We start from the raw sequence: 12731 nt of genomic DNA, 5'->3' as shown, positions 1-12731 counted from the left end.
CTAGTTGGGGCTCGCAAGCTCCAGGGCGCCTGGGCTCTAGTTTGTGGCACGCGGGCTCTAGTTGAGGTGTGCAAGCTCAGTAGCTGTGGCGCGGGCTTAGTTGCCCCGCAGCATGTGGGATCTTAGTTCCCTGACCAGGGATCGAACCCACATCCCCTGCTTGCAAGGTAGATTCTTTACTACTGGACCCCCAGGGAAATCCTGCTCTTTGTCTTTTAACTTGGTAACATTGGAGTGTACATGTACAGTCTAAGTACATGTGAGTAGAAAAGCAAAGACTTCATGTTAAAGGCCCGTGTCCTTCCCACTGTGCGCCATGCTTTTGTGGCAGTCAGTGCAGTTTATATTCGTGTTTCCTACTCATTAAAGGGAAGATGGTTACTAAGGGTATTTTAATAGCAGGAACACCATTATGAGCATTTGGTAACATTGACTGTTAGTCTTTTCCCAAAATTAAGTAAGGAGAAATGTGCCAGTTCTTAAATACTAATGAATGCTCAGGGCTGGTATTTTATTTTATTTTATTTTTAAAATTTTTTTTCGATTTTTTAAAATTTTATTTATTTATTTTTGGCTGCACTGGGTCTTTGGTGCTGCGCCCGTGCTTTCTCTAGTTGCGGCAAGCGGGGGCTACTCTTCGCTGCAGTGCGAGGGCTTCGTGGGCTTCTCATTGCAGTGGCTTCTCTTGTTGCAGAGCATAGGCTCTAGTTGTGCAGGCATCAGTAGTTGTGGCACGCGAGCTCTAGGTGCGCAGGCTTCAGTAGTTGTGGCACGCGGGCTTAGTTGCTCCGCGGCATGTGGGATCCTCCCGGACCACAGCTCAAACCCGCATCCCCTGCACTGGCAGGTGGATTCTTAACCACTGTGCCACCAAGGAAGCCCCGGGGCTGGTATTTTAGTGGTTAGAAGTATGAGCTGCCAGTTGAGTGTGTGGTTAAGAAGCTACGGAAGCATCCACCACATAGAGTGACCTTTGTTGCTGACTGTTCATTTCAGAATACCTGGAGGGGTAAGGAGCTGGCTCAGGAGGAAAGGAATCTACTGAAGAAGACAGGTGCCATTCTTTGAAAAGCTGTAATACCTAATTAGCAGTCTGGACCTCATGGCTTTGTTTTTGTTTGTTTGCTTACCATGAAAGGTCAGCCCAGCACGTATGGGGCCACACACAGGCTCCCCGCAGGAACTGAGAGCTCCGAGTCTTCCAGCTGTCCATCAGCAGACCTCAAAGAATGCAGGAGAGACACCCAAAGAGGCATCTGTTGTTCCACTTATGGCAAATGCTGTCACCGCTGCTTTGGTGTCCCCAGCCGTCACCCAGAGTGTAGCTCCCCAGGTTCCTTTGGCAGCCCAGCCAGTGACAGATGCCATGTTGACGGTGGCCAGCAAAGATGCCAGGTAAGCCAAAGGTAGCCCTAGAGATGATAGTGATGTGAATGGTGTCTGACGGCTTCTTTACGTGACCTGCAACATCAAGAGCAATGTGTAAATGATGGATGAGTCTTGTTTTTCAAAATAATTTTTAGATGGGCATGTAGTGGAAGAAACAAGTTACCAAAACATTAGCCCCAATTCTTCAGCCTCACTTGTTGTTTCTTTTAGAGTATTTGTTTTACTTCATATTTCCCTCTTGAATTATAATTTTTCGATACACTGAAACTTAACAATCTTTTTGTAACTAAAGAATATACAGCTGTTAAACTGAAATTGCCTTTGCTTACTGGCTTTGACTGAACATATGTAGGGGTTCATTACAATCCAGATAGTTCCTTGACGTATATTCTTCTCATATTCCTTCTGTCTTTCCACCGGGAGCAGTTTGGGATTAATATCTGCTACACAATATGCCAAAATAGGTCTATACACTACTGTGGAGGTTTTTTCTCCAATTTTGAGGGATTTTCCTAGATTACAGAAATTACAATTACTGTCGCATCGCTTGTTTATATTTTCCTCTTCAGTCACTTTGGTGCTCTCTCTTTTTTAAACGTAAAAATTTTATTGATCTATTGGAACAGATAAAAGCTACAATGTAACTCACACCCTCCCCTTGGGCTAAACCCCTTGGCACAGATTATGGTTCTTAAGTACTGGCTCTCCTCAATGTCCAAGGTTAACTTTTACCAATGATTTCTCCTGGAAATAAGATTTAAAGTGATCATGCTTTTTCAGCCGCATTAGGACAATAATTCAGACCTGTGTCCTGTATCAAACCATGTATGTAAAAAGAGGACTGTTGTGTGGGGCTGTGACTTCATTAGTTCTTAGTAGTTAATTTACACAACAATAAGATGGTCACAACAGCAGCAATGACAGGCCCCCGGAGACACAGTTCAGCGTGTCCAGCTGAACCTTATAAAATTATGAAAATCTTTAACCTAATGAACATTCAGAAGCCTTTCAGACTGACCCTGACCTTAGCCTAGGCAAGGGACTGAAAGTACCCTCCTTACGCTCTCAGTGGCCTAGACGGCTGACCACGACAGAGAAAGGGCACCTTTCTCTGGTATCTCTATAAAACTCACGTTTTTATGACAGTTTAATGGGGATTTGTAAGATTAAAAGTGCTTTGCCCTTTTTACTTTATACCCTCACAGGGTCCATTAAGGGAGGCAATGTTAAATAGACAGATGAGGCCCACTATCACGACTGTACTTAAAATAAACTGTGATGTAAGTGTCTCACGTACCATTTTTTCCCCTCTTGATAACTGCTGAAGTCTAGAGGACAATGCACTGTGGCTACCTGCCCATCACGAGAGAGGTGGCCCCTGTGGCGAAGGCGCCAGCGCTTCCCCACGTCACAGCGCAGGAGAGTGGTGCCGGACGGCAGGCCCGGAGCTGGGGGTTAGCCCTTTAGCCTGTGTAATAAATGGGATCGTTCGAACCTCGTGTATGAATGATTATCGGGTGTTAAAGTACAGAATCACTATGTCAAGCAAACGTGAATACCTGGCCTTTATCTGTAAGAATTATTGTCCTCGAAAGGAAATGAAAGAAAACATAAAACATCTTATTCACTTACACTGTAGACCTAGGCAGTCCCATCTGTGTTTTAACAACAGGCTCGTAATTGCTGACATTTTTTACTGTTCTTTCTTGAGAGTTATTGTGTCTCAAGAGTTTTCTCTTCCAGGTGTATGAATAAAAGTACTCATGAATTCAAGCCACAGAGTGGAGCAGAGATAAAAGAAGGTAATGTTTAACTATTGATATAATACATTGCTGCCTAAGCTGTTTGCCCAGACTCGTCCAGGTCGCTCAAGGGTCTGTTTGGTGGCTGCAGTTCATGAAGGCTTCAGGCCTTAATGAACCTGGGTGTCAGCTTTCCCGTTCTTAGAAGGCAGGGGTTAGTTAAACCCCAGACCATTTCAAATAAAGGTAGAAATTCACTTGACAGTCACATCTTAGTTGGAATCCTTTGGAAACTTGATTTGTGAAAACTTTCCTATTAAATTTCTCAGCAGATTTTAATCTAAAACCAGAGTCATCTTTAATATGTTGTGAAGACGGAAAGGTGATTAAAAGTTTAATTAGGAGTGTTATACTTCCGTTTGGTACTACTTTGTTAGAGATATTTGCATAAAAGTAAGTTTTATAAATAAAATAAGACACCTGGATTGGGTCTTCATTCCCCCCACTCCTTCACGTACTGTGCCATCCTTTCCAATGACAGTTTAGTGGGAGCAAAGCTACTTGAAAAAAGCAGTGACACCTACATTTAACCAGGACCTGACTGAGCACTAGTAGAAGCCAGGCACTGTTCTAGGTAGTGAGAGATGCAGTCGCGAACAGAAAGGACAGAAATCCCCACCCGTGAAGAGGGGGAAAGGAAGTGTGGCTGGGGGGGGGGGGGGGGCAGGGGTTGAAATCTCAGGGGCAACTGGGAAAGACCCTCACAAAGAAGGTGATATCTGGGTAGAGGGGGGAAGCGTCCCACGCAGCCCTTGGAAACCTGGTTCAGGTGGAGGGAGCAGCAAGGGCAGAGCCCTCAGGTAGGAATATCCCTGAACTGTTTGGAGCACAGCAGAGCGGCCAGTGGCCACAGGGAGCAGGGGAGGAGGAGGAAGGTGAGGTGGGAGCCAAGAGGCTCAGGCTGTGCAGGGCCGTGTACGCCATGGTTTGGGCCCGGCTGAGGGAGATGGAAAGCCAATCCTAAGATATACAATGTCACTATTAACTATTTCTGGGGTATAGTGGAGCAAAGAGGGCTATTTATGACCAGTCTGCTAATTTGATATGATCTTAGATCAAGCCACTTAATCTCTGAGCTTTTATTTCCTTTTCTGTAAACGGATACTTCTTGCCTTACCTACCTCGTGGGACTATTATAAAGAGAAAAATGAAAGATATGGAAGCATTATAGTAATGGAAGTCCTTAGTGAGGATTATCAAGAATAATAAAAATGTATAATAAGTATAATAAGTTTCTTAAATTGTGCCTTCTAAACTATTCTGATTTCTCTACTGATGCTGCATTTTGTCCCCATTTCTTTAATAGGGTGTGAAACACAGAAGGTTGTTAACACAAGTTCTTTTCACACAACTCCTAACACATCACTGGGACTGGTTCAGGCAACGCCATCCAAAGTGCAGCCGTCACCCACCGTGCACACAAAAGAAGCATTAGGTATGTAAGGCCTTTTGTTTGAATGTGTAGCATCTGACGACAAATTAATGAAAGCTCTTTTGCAGCCATGTTTACCATTATTCTTTCTATTCTTTTAAGGTTTCATCATGAATATGTTTCAGGCTCCTACACTTCCTGATGTTTCTGATGACAAAGATGAATGGCCATCTCTAGGTCAAAATGAAGATGCATTTGAAGCCCAGTTTCAAAGTAATAACAGATTGTTTAATAGCTACTAAGTGGATAGCGTAGTGGGTGGTTGCCCACAGAAATAGCAAGGATTATACAAGAAGTGGTCCTGGCCTTGGTTAGCTTGTCACATAAGGGCATGGAGTTTGTGAAATAAAAAAATACAATGTTGTTTGGCAAGGTACTCAGTGTGTGCCCTAGACTTGGTTTGTTTCTTAAAAAATAATAAATAGTGCTAAAGAAGGACAAAATCTGCATGGGTAGGAATGGCCAGGAAAGGCTGAGTAGTTGAGGGATACTTGAGCTTTGCCCAGCAGAGGAATGTTCGGGCTGGAGTGTTGGGAGCCAGGACTAGCCCACCTTTGTCTAGAGTCAGAGGATTTGTGCTGGAAGCCAGAGAGAGATCACGATGAAGATAAATATAGAGCTAAGAGCTTAGTTCCTCATTGTAGGAAAGCAAAGACATGGAGAGCTTTATTCAGTGTCAGTGACCATAGCAGTGTGTTAGGAGAACGGCGAACGCTGCTTTATGTGTGGCAGGAACTCGAGATCGGCGGCTCGCGTGCTAACCCTTGTGACCATGGTTAGTCCCTTCATGTCACTGCAGAGTGACTTACCTCGTTGCCTAGTATTTCAAAAACTGACATCAGTTGTTTTCTGTAGCTCTTATTCCATTTTCTTATTTGTAGTTGAAGCTGCACCTAAAGGATAGTGGTTTGGGCCTATTTTAATAATTAACTGCAATTTTTTACCCTGGCAGAAAATGCAACGTCTTCTGGGGCTTGGGGAGTCAATAAGATTATCTCTTCTCTGTCCTCTGCTTTTCCTGTGTTCGAAGATGGAAACAAAGAAAATTATGGGTAAAGAAATATCTGGTTAAGATAACACTGGGGGAGATGCATGTTGCCATAGTGACAGGGACAGTGCGGAGATCCCTCCAGGAGTCCAGGTGGTGAGCTGGTGAGAGAACAGGACCTGCCGATCAAATGGCCTGGGCCCCAGCCCCAGCTCTGCCACAGATGAGCCTTTTGACCACATGGCTGGGAGATTGCTGCTGAAGTTCTTTTCCAGATCTGCAGAGTTCTGGGGGGTTACAAGAAAGTAGTCCTTCCATAACAAAAGTATTTGTTACAAAAGGAAACCGTATGGTTATAAATCATCAGAGAACCAAGGGATCCTATAGATTTGAAATTGTATTCGCTGTAAATGAATTCACCAGTACAGGTATCCATACGTGCTCTGTATCTATTTGCAGGATTGATAAAGTAGAAAAGGAAGTGGCTTATATTGGGTCACACTGCAGAGAACATTTGTTTGAAGGCTGAGCCCCATCAGGGTAGAGTAGGGTAGCACGAGGAAGTTTCACCATTAATAATTTAAACCGTGAAAGAGAGGTGTGAACTAAAGGTATCATGGTGTAGAAGAGGTTCATGTTCTGTAGCTAGACCAAGCACTGGGAATAAGAAATAAAATGTATGGCATCCATGCCATTCTGTTGGCCACGGCCCTAACTATTTTTTTGTCCTTAAAACTCAAAAAAAATAAAAATAAAATAATAATAAAAAAAAACCTTAAAACTCAGTGAAATAGAAAGTTCTGTATTTTCCACCCTCGCTTAAGTAACTGTAGATCTACTTTTATATACATCATCAAGTTAATTCAACCTGCACTCAGTTTTGCTGTAAAAGTAAGAAATATGTGTATAAATATTAACTAAATAGGAAAAGGGGAGAATGTTTTTAACACTAACTTAAGTGGTAGAATTTATTTCCTTAGCATATTTTGCTGTTTGTAATTTTGCAAATCTTTCCTTAGATTACCACAGCCTAAAAATAAGCCCACGGGAGCCAGGACCTTTGGAGAACGCTCAATGTGGAGGTTCACTTCAAAACCAAATGTAAGTAAATCTCTGCTTCATCCATGAAATGGGTCCCGCAACCCTTTTCTTTTCATTTTACCAAATGCTTGTGCCAGTCAAATGAGGTGGTATATTTAAAAAACTGTGCTGAAAAAATAAAATATTATGTGAAAATTAAGTTTTATAGAACATTATTCTATAATTATTTGCAAATCTATTATGCACCACACATTAAGAGAGAGATAGAAACTGAAAAATGAGTTTGATAATGATCCTTGCCCTCTGAGAGCCTTCCCTTTAGACAGGAGGACCCACTGGGGGCATATATATTTTTCCTAGACCTAAGAAGTTTAATACAGGCTATATGGGAACTCTGTATTATCTTTGTAATTCCTCTGTAAATCTAGACTTTTCAAATTAAAAAAAAAATAATAAGTAGGGACTTGTCTGGTGGTCCAGTGGTAAAGAATCCGCCTTACAAGGCAGGGGACACAGGTTCGATCCCTGGTCAGGGAACTAAGATCCCACATGCCGCAGGGCAACTGAGCTCGCAGGCCTCAACTAGACAGCCTGCGTGCCGCAAACTACAGAGCGCACGCGCCCTGGAGCCTGCGCGCCACAACTAGAGAAGAGAAAACCCTCATGCCACAACTAGAGAGAAGCCTGTGTGCCACAATGAAGATCCCGTGCGCCGCAGCTAAGACCTGATGCAACCAAAAATAATAAAATGAATGATAAATCTTTAAAAAAAAAAAAAAAAAAAAAGTAAAAATCGGTAAACAAAACGTGACTCTTGCATGTGATATAACTCCGCTGGAGTGTGTTAAAGATGAAGTGTCCCAGTTCTGGGGAAAAGAACAGACCCACGATGTCCTTGGCTCTGTGTTAGCCAGGGGTTACATCCATTTCTTCGAAAAAATTTAAATTCCTCATTTTTTTGAATCTTAAAAAGTATTAATGTGTTAAATTTCATCTATGAAACAAGGAGATTGCTACTTTTTTTCCGTTCATCTTTCGTTGTAGGAAGTACCTCACACTGACGAGTTTTTGGATGATTCAACCGTGTGGGGTGTCCGCTGCAACAAAACCCTGGCTCCCAGTCCCAAGAGCCCGGGAGACTTTACGTCTGCTGCACAGCTGGCATCTACGCCCTTCCACAGGCTTCCAGTGGATTCAGTGCACCCTCTAGAAGATAAAGGTGTGCCTCACACTATCTTAGTGTCTTCTGCCAACTTCAGTTCTTTTACGATTATAGTTTTCTTCTGGAAGATTTGAAAATCATAAAGAGGAAACTTAAAATCCATTCACTGTATTATTACATATATGGTTTTTGGTTTTGGCATAATGTCTTTCTAAAGTCTATGTGCATTTTAAAAGTTTGATAACTTAGATTTTAGGTAGAACGGGAGAAAAATCTATAGAAGCATTTAAAGGCAAAGATACAAAGTCCAACCCATTTGTATGGGATTATAGCTTTATTTCATGTTTTACAACAAACAAAATAGCCACTACAGACAGACTTGAATGTTAAAAATATGAACATTTTATTTTCTAATTTGGTAAGAGTAACAAACAGCAAATTTTAATCCTTGATATGTATCTACAAATTTTATTACTTTAGAGATGTAGCCAAGTACTATACTCGGAAAATCATATTTAAAAATTTTTTAGTGATCTGATAAAACTCACAGATGGTCCTTATTTTCCCCAGACATAACATTCTCATATCAAAGATCTTTATACATATGAACTGAAGCTTAATGAATGACAGTTATTGAATACAGATAATTATTACCTATTAAATACGATCCTGCAAAATAAATACAGGCATACCTTGTTTATTGCACTTCACAGACACTGGATTTTTTTAAACAAATTGACGGTGTGTGGCAGCCCCGTGTCAAGCAGCCCACTGGCACCAGTTTTCCAGCAGCATTTACTCACTTTGTGTCTGAGTCACATTTTGGTAATTCTCGCAATATTTCAAACTTTTCCTTATTGTTATATTTGTTATGGTGATCTGTTGTCAGTGGTCTTTGATGTTACTATTGTGACTGTTTTGGGGTGCCACGAACCTCACCCACGGCAGATGGTGAACTTAGTCAATGGTTGTTGTGTGTGTTCCCTGACTGCTCCACCCGCTGGTCATTCCCTGTCTTCCTCACTCTCCTCGGGCCTCTCCCCTGAGACACAACAATAGTGAAATTTAGGCCAGTTAATAACCCTACAGTGGCCTCTAAGTGTTCAAGTGAAGGGAAGAGTTGCACATCTCTCACTTCCAATCCAAAGCTAGAAATGATTAAGCTTAGTGAGGAAGGCGTGTTGAAAGTCCAGTTAGGCCAAAAGGTAGGCCTCTTTCACCATGTGGATGCAAAGGAAAAGTTCTTGAAGGAAATTAAACGTGCCACTCCAGTGAACATATAAATGATAAGAGAGCAAAACAGCCGTATTGCTGATATGGAGAAAGTCTGAGTGACCTGGATAGAAGATCAAAGCAGCCACAACATCCCCTGAAGCCAGAGCCAGGAAGCTGCAGAAGAAAAGTGTGAAGGTAGCAGAGGTTGGTTCGTGAGGTTTAAGGAAAGAAGGCATCTCCTTATCAAAAGTGCAAGGTGAAGCAGCAAGTGCTGATGCAGAAACTGCAGCAAGTTATCCAGAAGATCTAGCTAAGATCATTAATGAAGGTGGTTATACTAAACAGCAGGTTTTCAATGTAGATGAACCAGCCTTATATTGGAAGAAGATGCCATCTAGGACTTCCATAGCCAGAGAGGAGAAGTCAAGGTCTAGCTTTAAAGCTCCAAAGGACAGGCTGACTCTCCTGTTGGGGCTAATGCAGCTGATGATTTTAAGTTGAAGCCAATGCTGTTTACCATTCCAGAAGTCCTAGGGCCTATAAGAGCTATGCTTCACCTATTCTGGCTATTCTCTATAAATGGAGCAGCAAAACCAGATGGCAGCAAATCTGTTTACAACATGCTTTACTGAATATATTAAGTCCACTGTTAAGGCATACTGCTCAGAAGATTCCTTCCAAAATAGTACTGCTCATTGACAATGGACCTGGTCATCCAAGAGCTCCGATGGTGATGTACAATGAGATTATTTTTATGCCTGCTAACACAACATCCATTCTGCAGCCCATGGATCAAGGAGTAATTTAGACTTTCAAGTCTTATTATTTAAGAAATACATTTCAGGGACTTTCCTGGTGGTCCAGTGGTAAAGAATCCGCCTTCCAATGCAGGTTCGATCCCTGGTCAGGGAACTAAGATCCCACGTGCTGTGGGGCAACCAAGCCCGCGCGCCTCAACTAGAGAGATGCCCATATGCCACGGCAAAGATCCTGCCTGCCACAGCGAAGACCTGATGCAGCCTAAATAAAAAAAAAAAGGAAATACATTTCATAAGGCTGTAGCTGCCATAGACAGTGATTCCTCTGATGAATCTGGGCAGTCAATTGAAAACCTTCTGGAAAGGATTCACCATTCTAGATGCCATTAAAAACATTTCTGATTCATAGCAAGAGGTCAAAATATCAACATTATCAGGAGTTTGGAAGAAGTTGATGCCAACCCTCATGGATGACTTTGAGGGGTTCAAGACTTCAGTGGAGGAGGTAACTGCAGATGTGGTGGAAATAGCAAGAGAACTAGAATTAGAAGTGGAGAGAAGGTGTGACTGAATTGCTGCAATTTCATGATAAAAAGTTAATGGACGAGGAGTTGCTTCTCATGGATGAGCTAAGAAAGTGGTTTCCTGAGATGGAATCTACTCCTGGTGCAGATGACAACAAAGGATATAAAATACTACATAAACTGAGTTGATAAAGCAGCGGCAGAGTTTGAGAGGATTGACTCCAATTTTGAAAGAAGTTCTACCGTGGGTAAAATGCTGTCAAACAGCATTGCGTGCTACAGAGAAATCGTTCATGAAAGGAAGAGTCAATCGATGTGGCAGACTTCACTGTTGTCTTATTTTAAGAAACTGCCACGATGACCCCAGCCTTCAGCAGCCACCAGCCTGATCAGTCAGCAGCCACCGACATCGAGGCAAGATCCTCCACCAGTCGTAAAAGATTGACTCCCTAAAGGCTCAGGTGATGGTTCGCATTTTTAGCAATTAACTTTTTTAATTGAGGTATGCACACTGTTTTTTTAGACATGATGCTATTGCAACACTTAAGACTTCAGTACAGTGTAAACATAACTTCTGGGCTTCCCTGGTGGCGCAGTGGTTGAGAGTCAGCCTGCCGATGCAGGGGACACGGGTTCGTGCCCCGGTCCGGGAAGATCCCACATGCTGCAGAGCGGCTGGGCCCATGAGCCATGGCCGCTGAGCCTGTGCGTCCGGAGCCTGTGCTCCGCAACAGGAGAGTCCACAACAGTGAGAGGCCCACGTACCGCAAAAAACAAAACAAAACAAAAAAACATCTATATGCACTGGGAAACCAAAAAATTTGTGTGACTCGCTTTATCGTGATGTTTGCTTTATTGCAGTGGTCTGGATACAAACCCACGATATCTCTGAAGTGTGCCTGTGCTATGAGACCTGGGACTGCTTCACCTTTTTCTGCTAATTTACTAGCCAAACACTATCACTGCTGGCGTGTTTTTTTTTTTTTAATAGCAGTTGTTAACTGAAGGAATAGGGAAAGAACTGCAAAAGAATTTCATTCCCCTGGATGAAAGCTTATTGTAATGTGAAGTCTGAGCCTATAGGCCTAAAAGTTTTTAACTAAGGAGTAAACATTTTTTCTTACTGTACTAACCAAATATATTTCTTTCCTGAATTTTAAAGGAGGATTTAGTTGAAACTTGGACATTTGCCAAGTGCTATCACAGACTTGCTGCTTTAATTCTAAAAATTTAAAGCTGTTTCAATTTGGAAAACCTAATCTGTTTAACAGTCAAGAGTCTTTCATAAAGTCAATATTGACCTTTCTTAGTGTATTTGCCACTTTGATTGTATAAATAGAAGGTAATGTTCTAGTACTAAAAAGTGTTAGCACCTGTTCAGTGAAGCAGTATCTGATAAAATTTAATCTAGTGTAATAGTTGGCTCTATATTGTATTAGTATCACTTGGTAGAAGTATGCTCTGTATTTCTGCCCTGTCTAGTTTGTCTCTCCATAGATAGATTTCTTTTTTTAATTAAAGGGAGTGATAGTAAGTATTGCCAGGTTGCTTTCTGGTGTGAACCTCTGAGTCAGTTCAGTCAACTAAACGCTGACTAAATAAGGCAAGTTAGACTGAAAGACACCAAAATCTCCGCCCTCCACAAGCGTTTCAGCCTTTTATTCTCCATGGCCTTGGTATCGGCTTCTCCTCAAACAGAGTGTGCGCACTGCCGCCCGTAACTTCCCATGGTCTGGTCATCCTCCCACGGTGGACCTGCTGCTCCCTGGACTCTTTTCTCTTGAAGGATTGTGTGGATTAGATGTATAAGGTTGAAACGCTCACATATAACGGTAGAATTTTTTAAGTGATTTTTTCCCCCATTTTTTAAACATAGTACATTTTACCACGGAATACTATTTTGAAATTATAATGAAAGTCAGTGTAAAAAGGAATCCTGGACTTTATAACCATATAAAATCATATGTGTGTGTATAATGCCCATCTCTACTTTTCTGTATATTTCAGAGAATATGGTAGCAGAACAGTACACCCATGTGACTTTGGATTCTTGTGAAAGAAACAAGATGGAACCCTTGAAAGAGAGAAAGTTCAGGTATTGTGTGGGTGCATGTGGTCCTGTCTCTCTCCCTTTTCATTCTAACTTGCTTCTTAAGCTGTAATGGAATACCTCATTCCAGCCCTTCTTTAAGGGCTGCCAGAGTTTTTATCAACTCAGAGCTTTAAGTCAGAAGGTACTGTCTGTACATATAAATACAATGACACTTGGTACATCAGGGCAGTGAGAGAAGCAGCTGGGGTATCAGAGAATCCCTGGGGAAACTGTTTCTGTGACTGACTTCCACTGATTTGGGGAGCAGAACTGCAGATGCTCTTGCCAGCCAAAGACTGACATATAAAGACTATTGCAGAACTGAGCA

General features: G+C 42.1%; 1 protein-coding gene across 4 annotated transcripts in view; it reads left to right on the top strand.

Moving 5' to 3' along the window:
• Positions 1–12731, top strand: part of BUB1 (BUB1 mitotic checkpoint serine/threonine kinase) — a 41519-nt gene that overhangs the window by 12737 nt on the left and 16051 nt on the right. For all 4 annotated transcript variants that reach the window (XM_027129014.1, XM_027129016.1, XM_027129015.1 and 1 more), the window contains exons 10-17: positions 1139–1395; positions 3133–3191; positions 4498–4626; positions 4726–4836; positions 5576–5675; positions 6631–6712; positions 7697–7871; positions 12319–12406. In XM_027129014.1, coding sequence (XP_026984815.1) covers positions 1139–1395; positions 3133–3191; positions 4498–4626; positions 4726–4836; positions 5576–5675; positions 6631–6712; positions 7697–7871; positions 12319–12406 — 1001 coding nt within the window. The remainder of the gene's footprint in view (positions 1–1138; positions 1396–3132; positions 3192–4497; positions 4627–4725; positions 4837–5575; positions 5676–6630; positions 6713–7696; positions 7872–12318; positions 12407–12731) is intronic.

Source organism: Aethalodelphis obliquidens, unplaced genomic scaffold (genome assembly GCF_003676395.1).
Source record: "Aethalodelphis obliquidens isolate GAN/ISIS:26980383/991018 unplaced genomic scaffold, ASM367639v1 scaffold35, whole genome shotgun sequence".
NCBI lineage: Eukaryota > Metazoa > Chordata > Mammalia > Artiodactyla > Delphinidae > Aethalodelphis > Aethalodelphis obliquidens.
The sequence above is the reverse complement of the archived record's forward strand: the minus strand, read 5'-3'. Positions and strand labels throughout refer to the sequence as shown.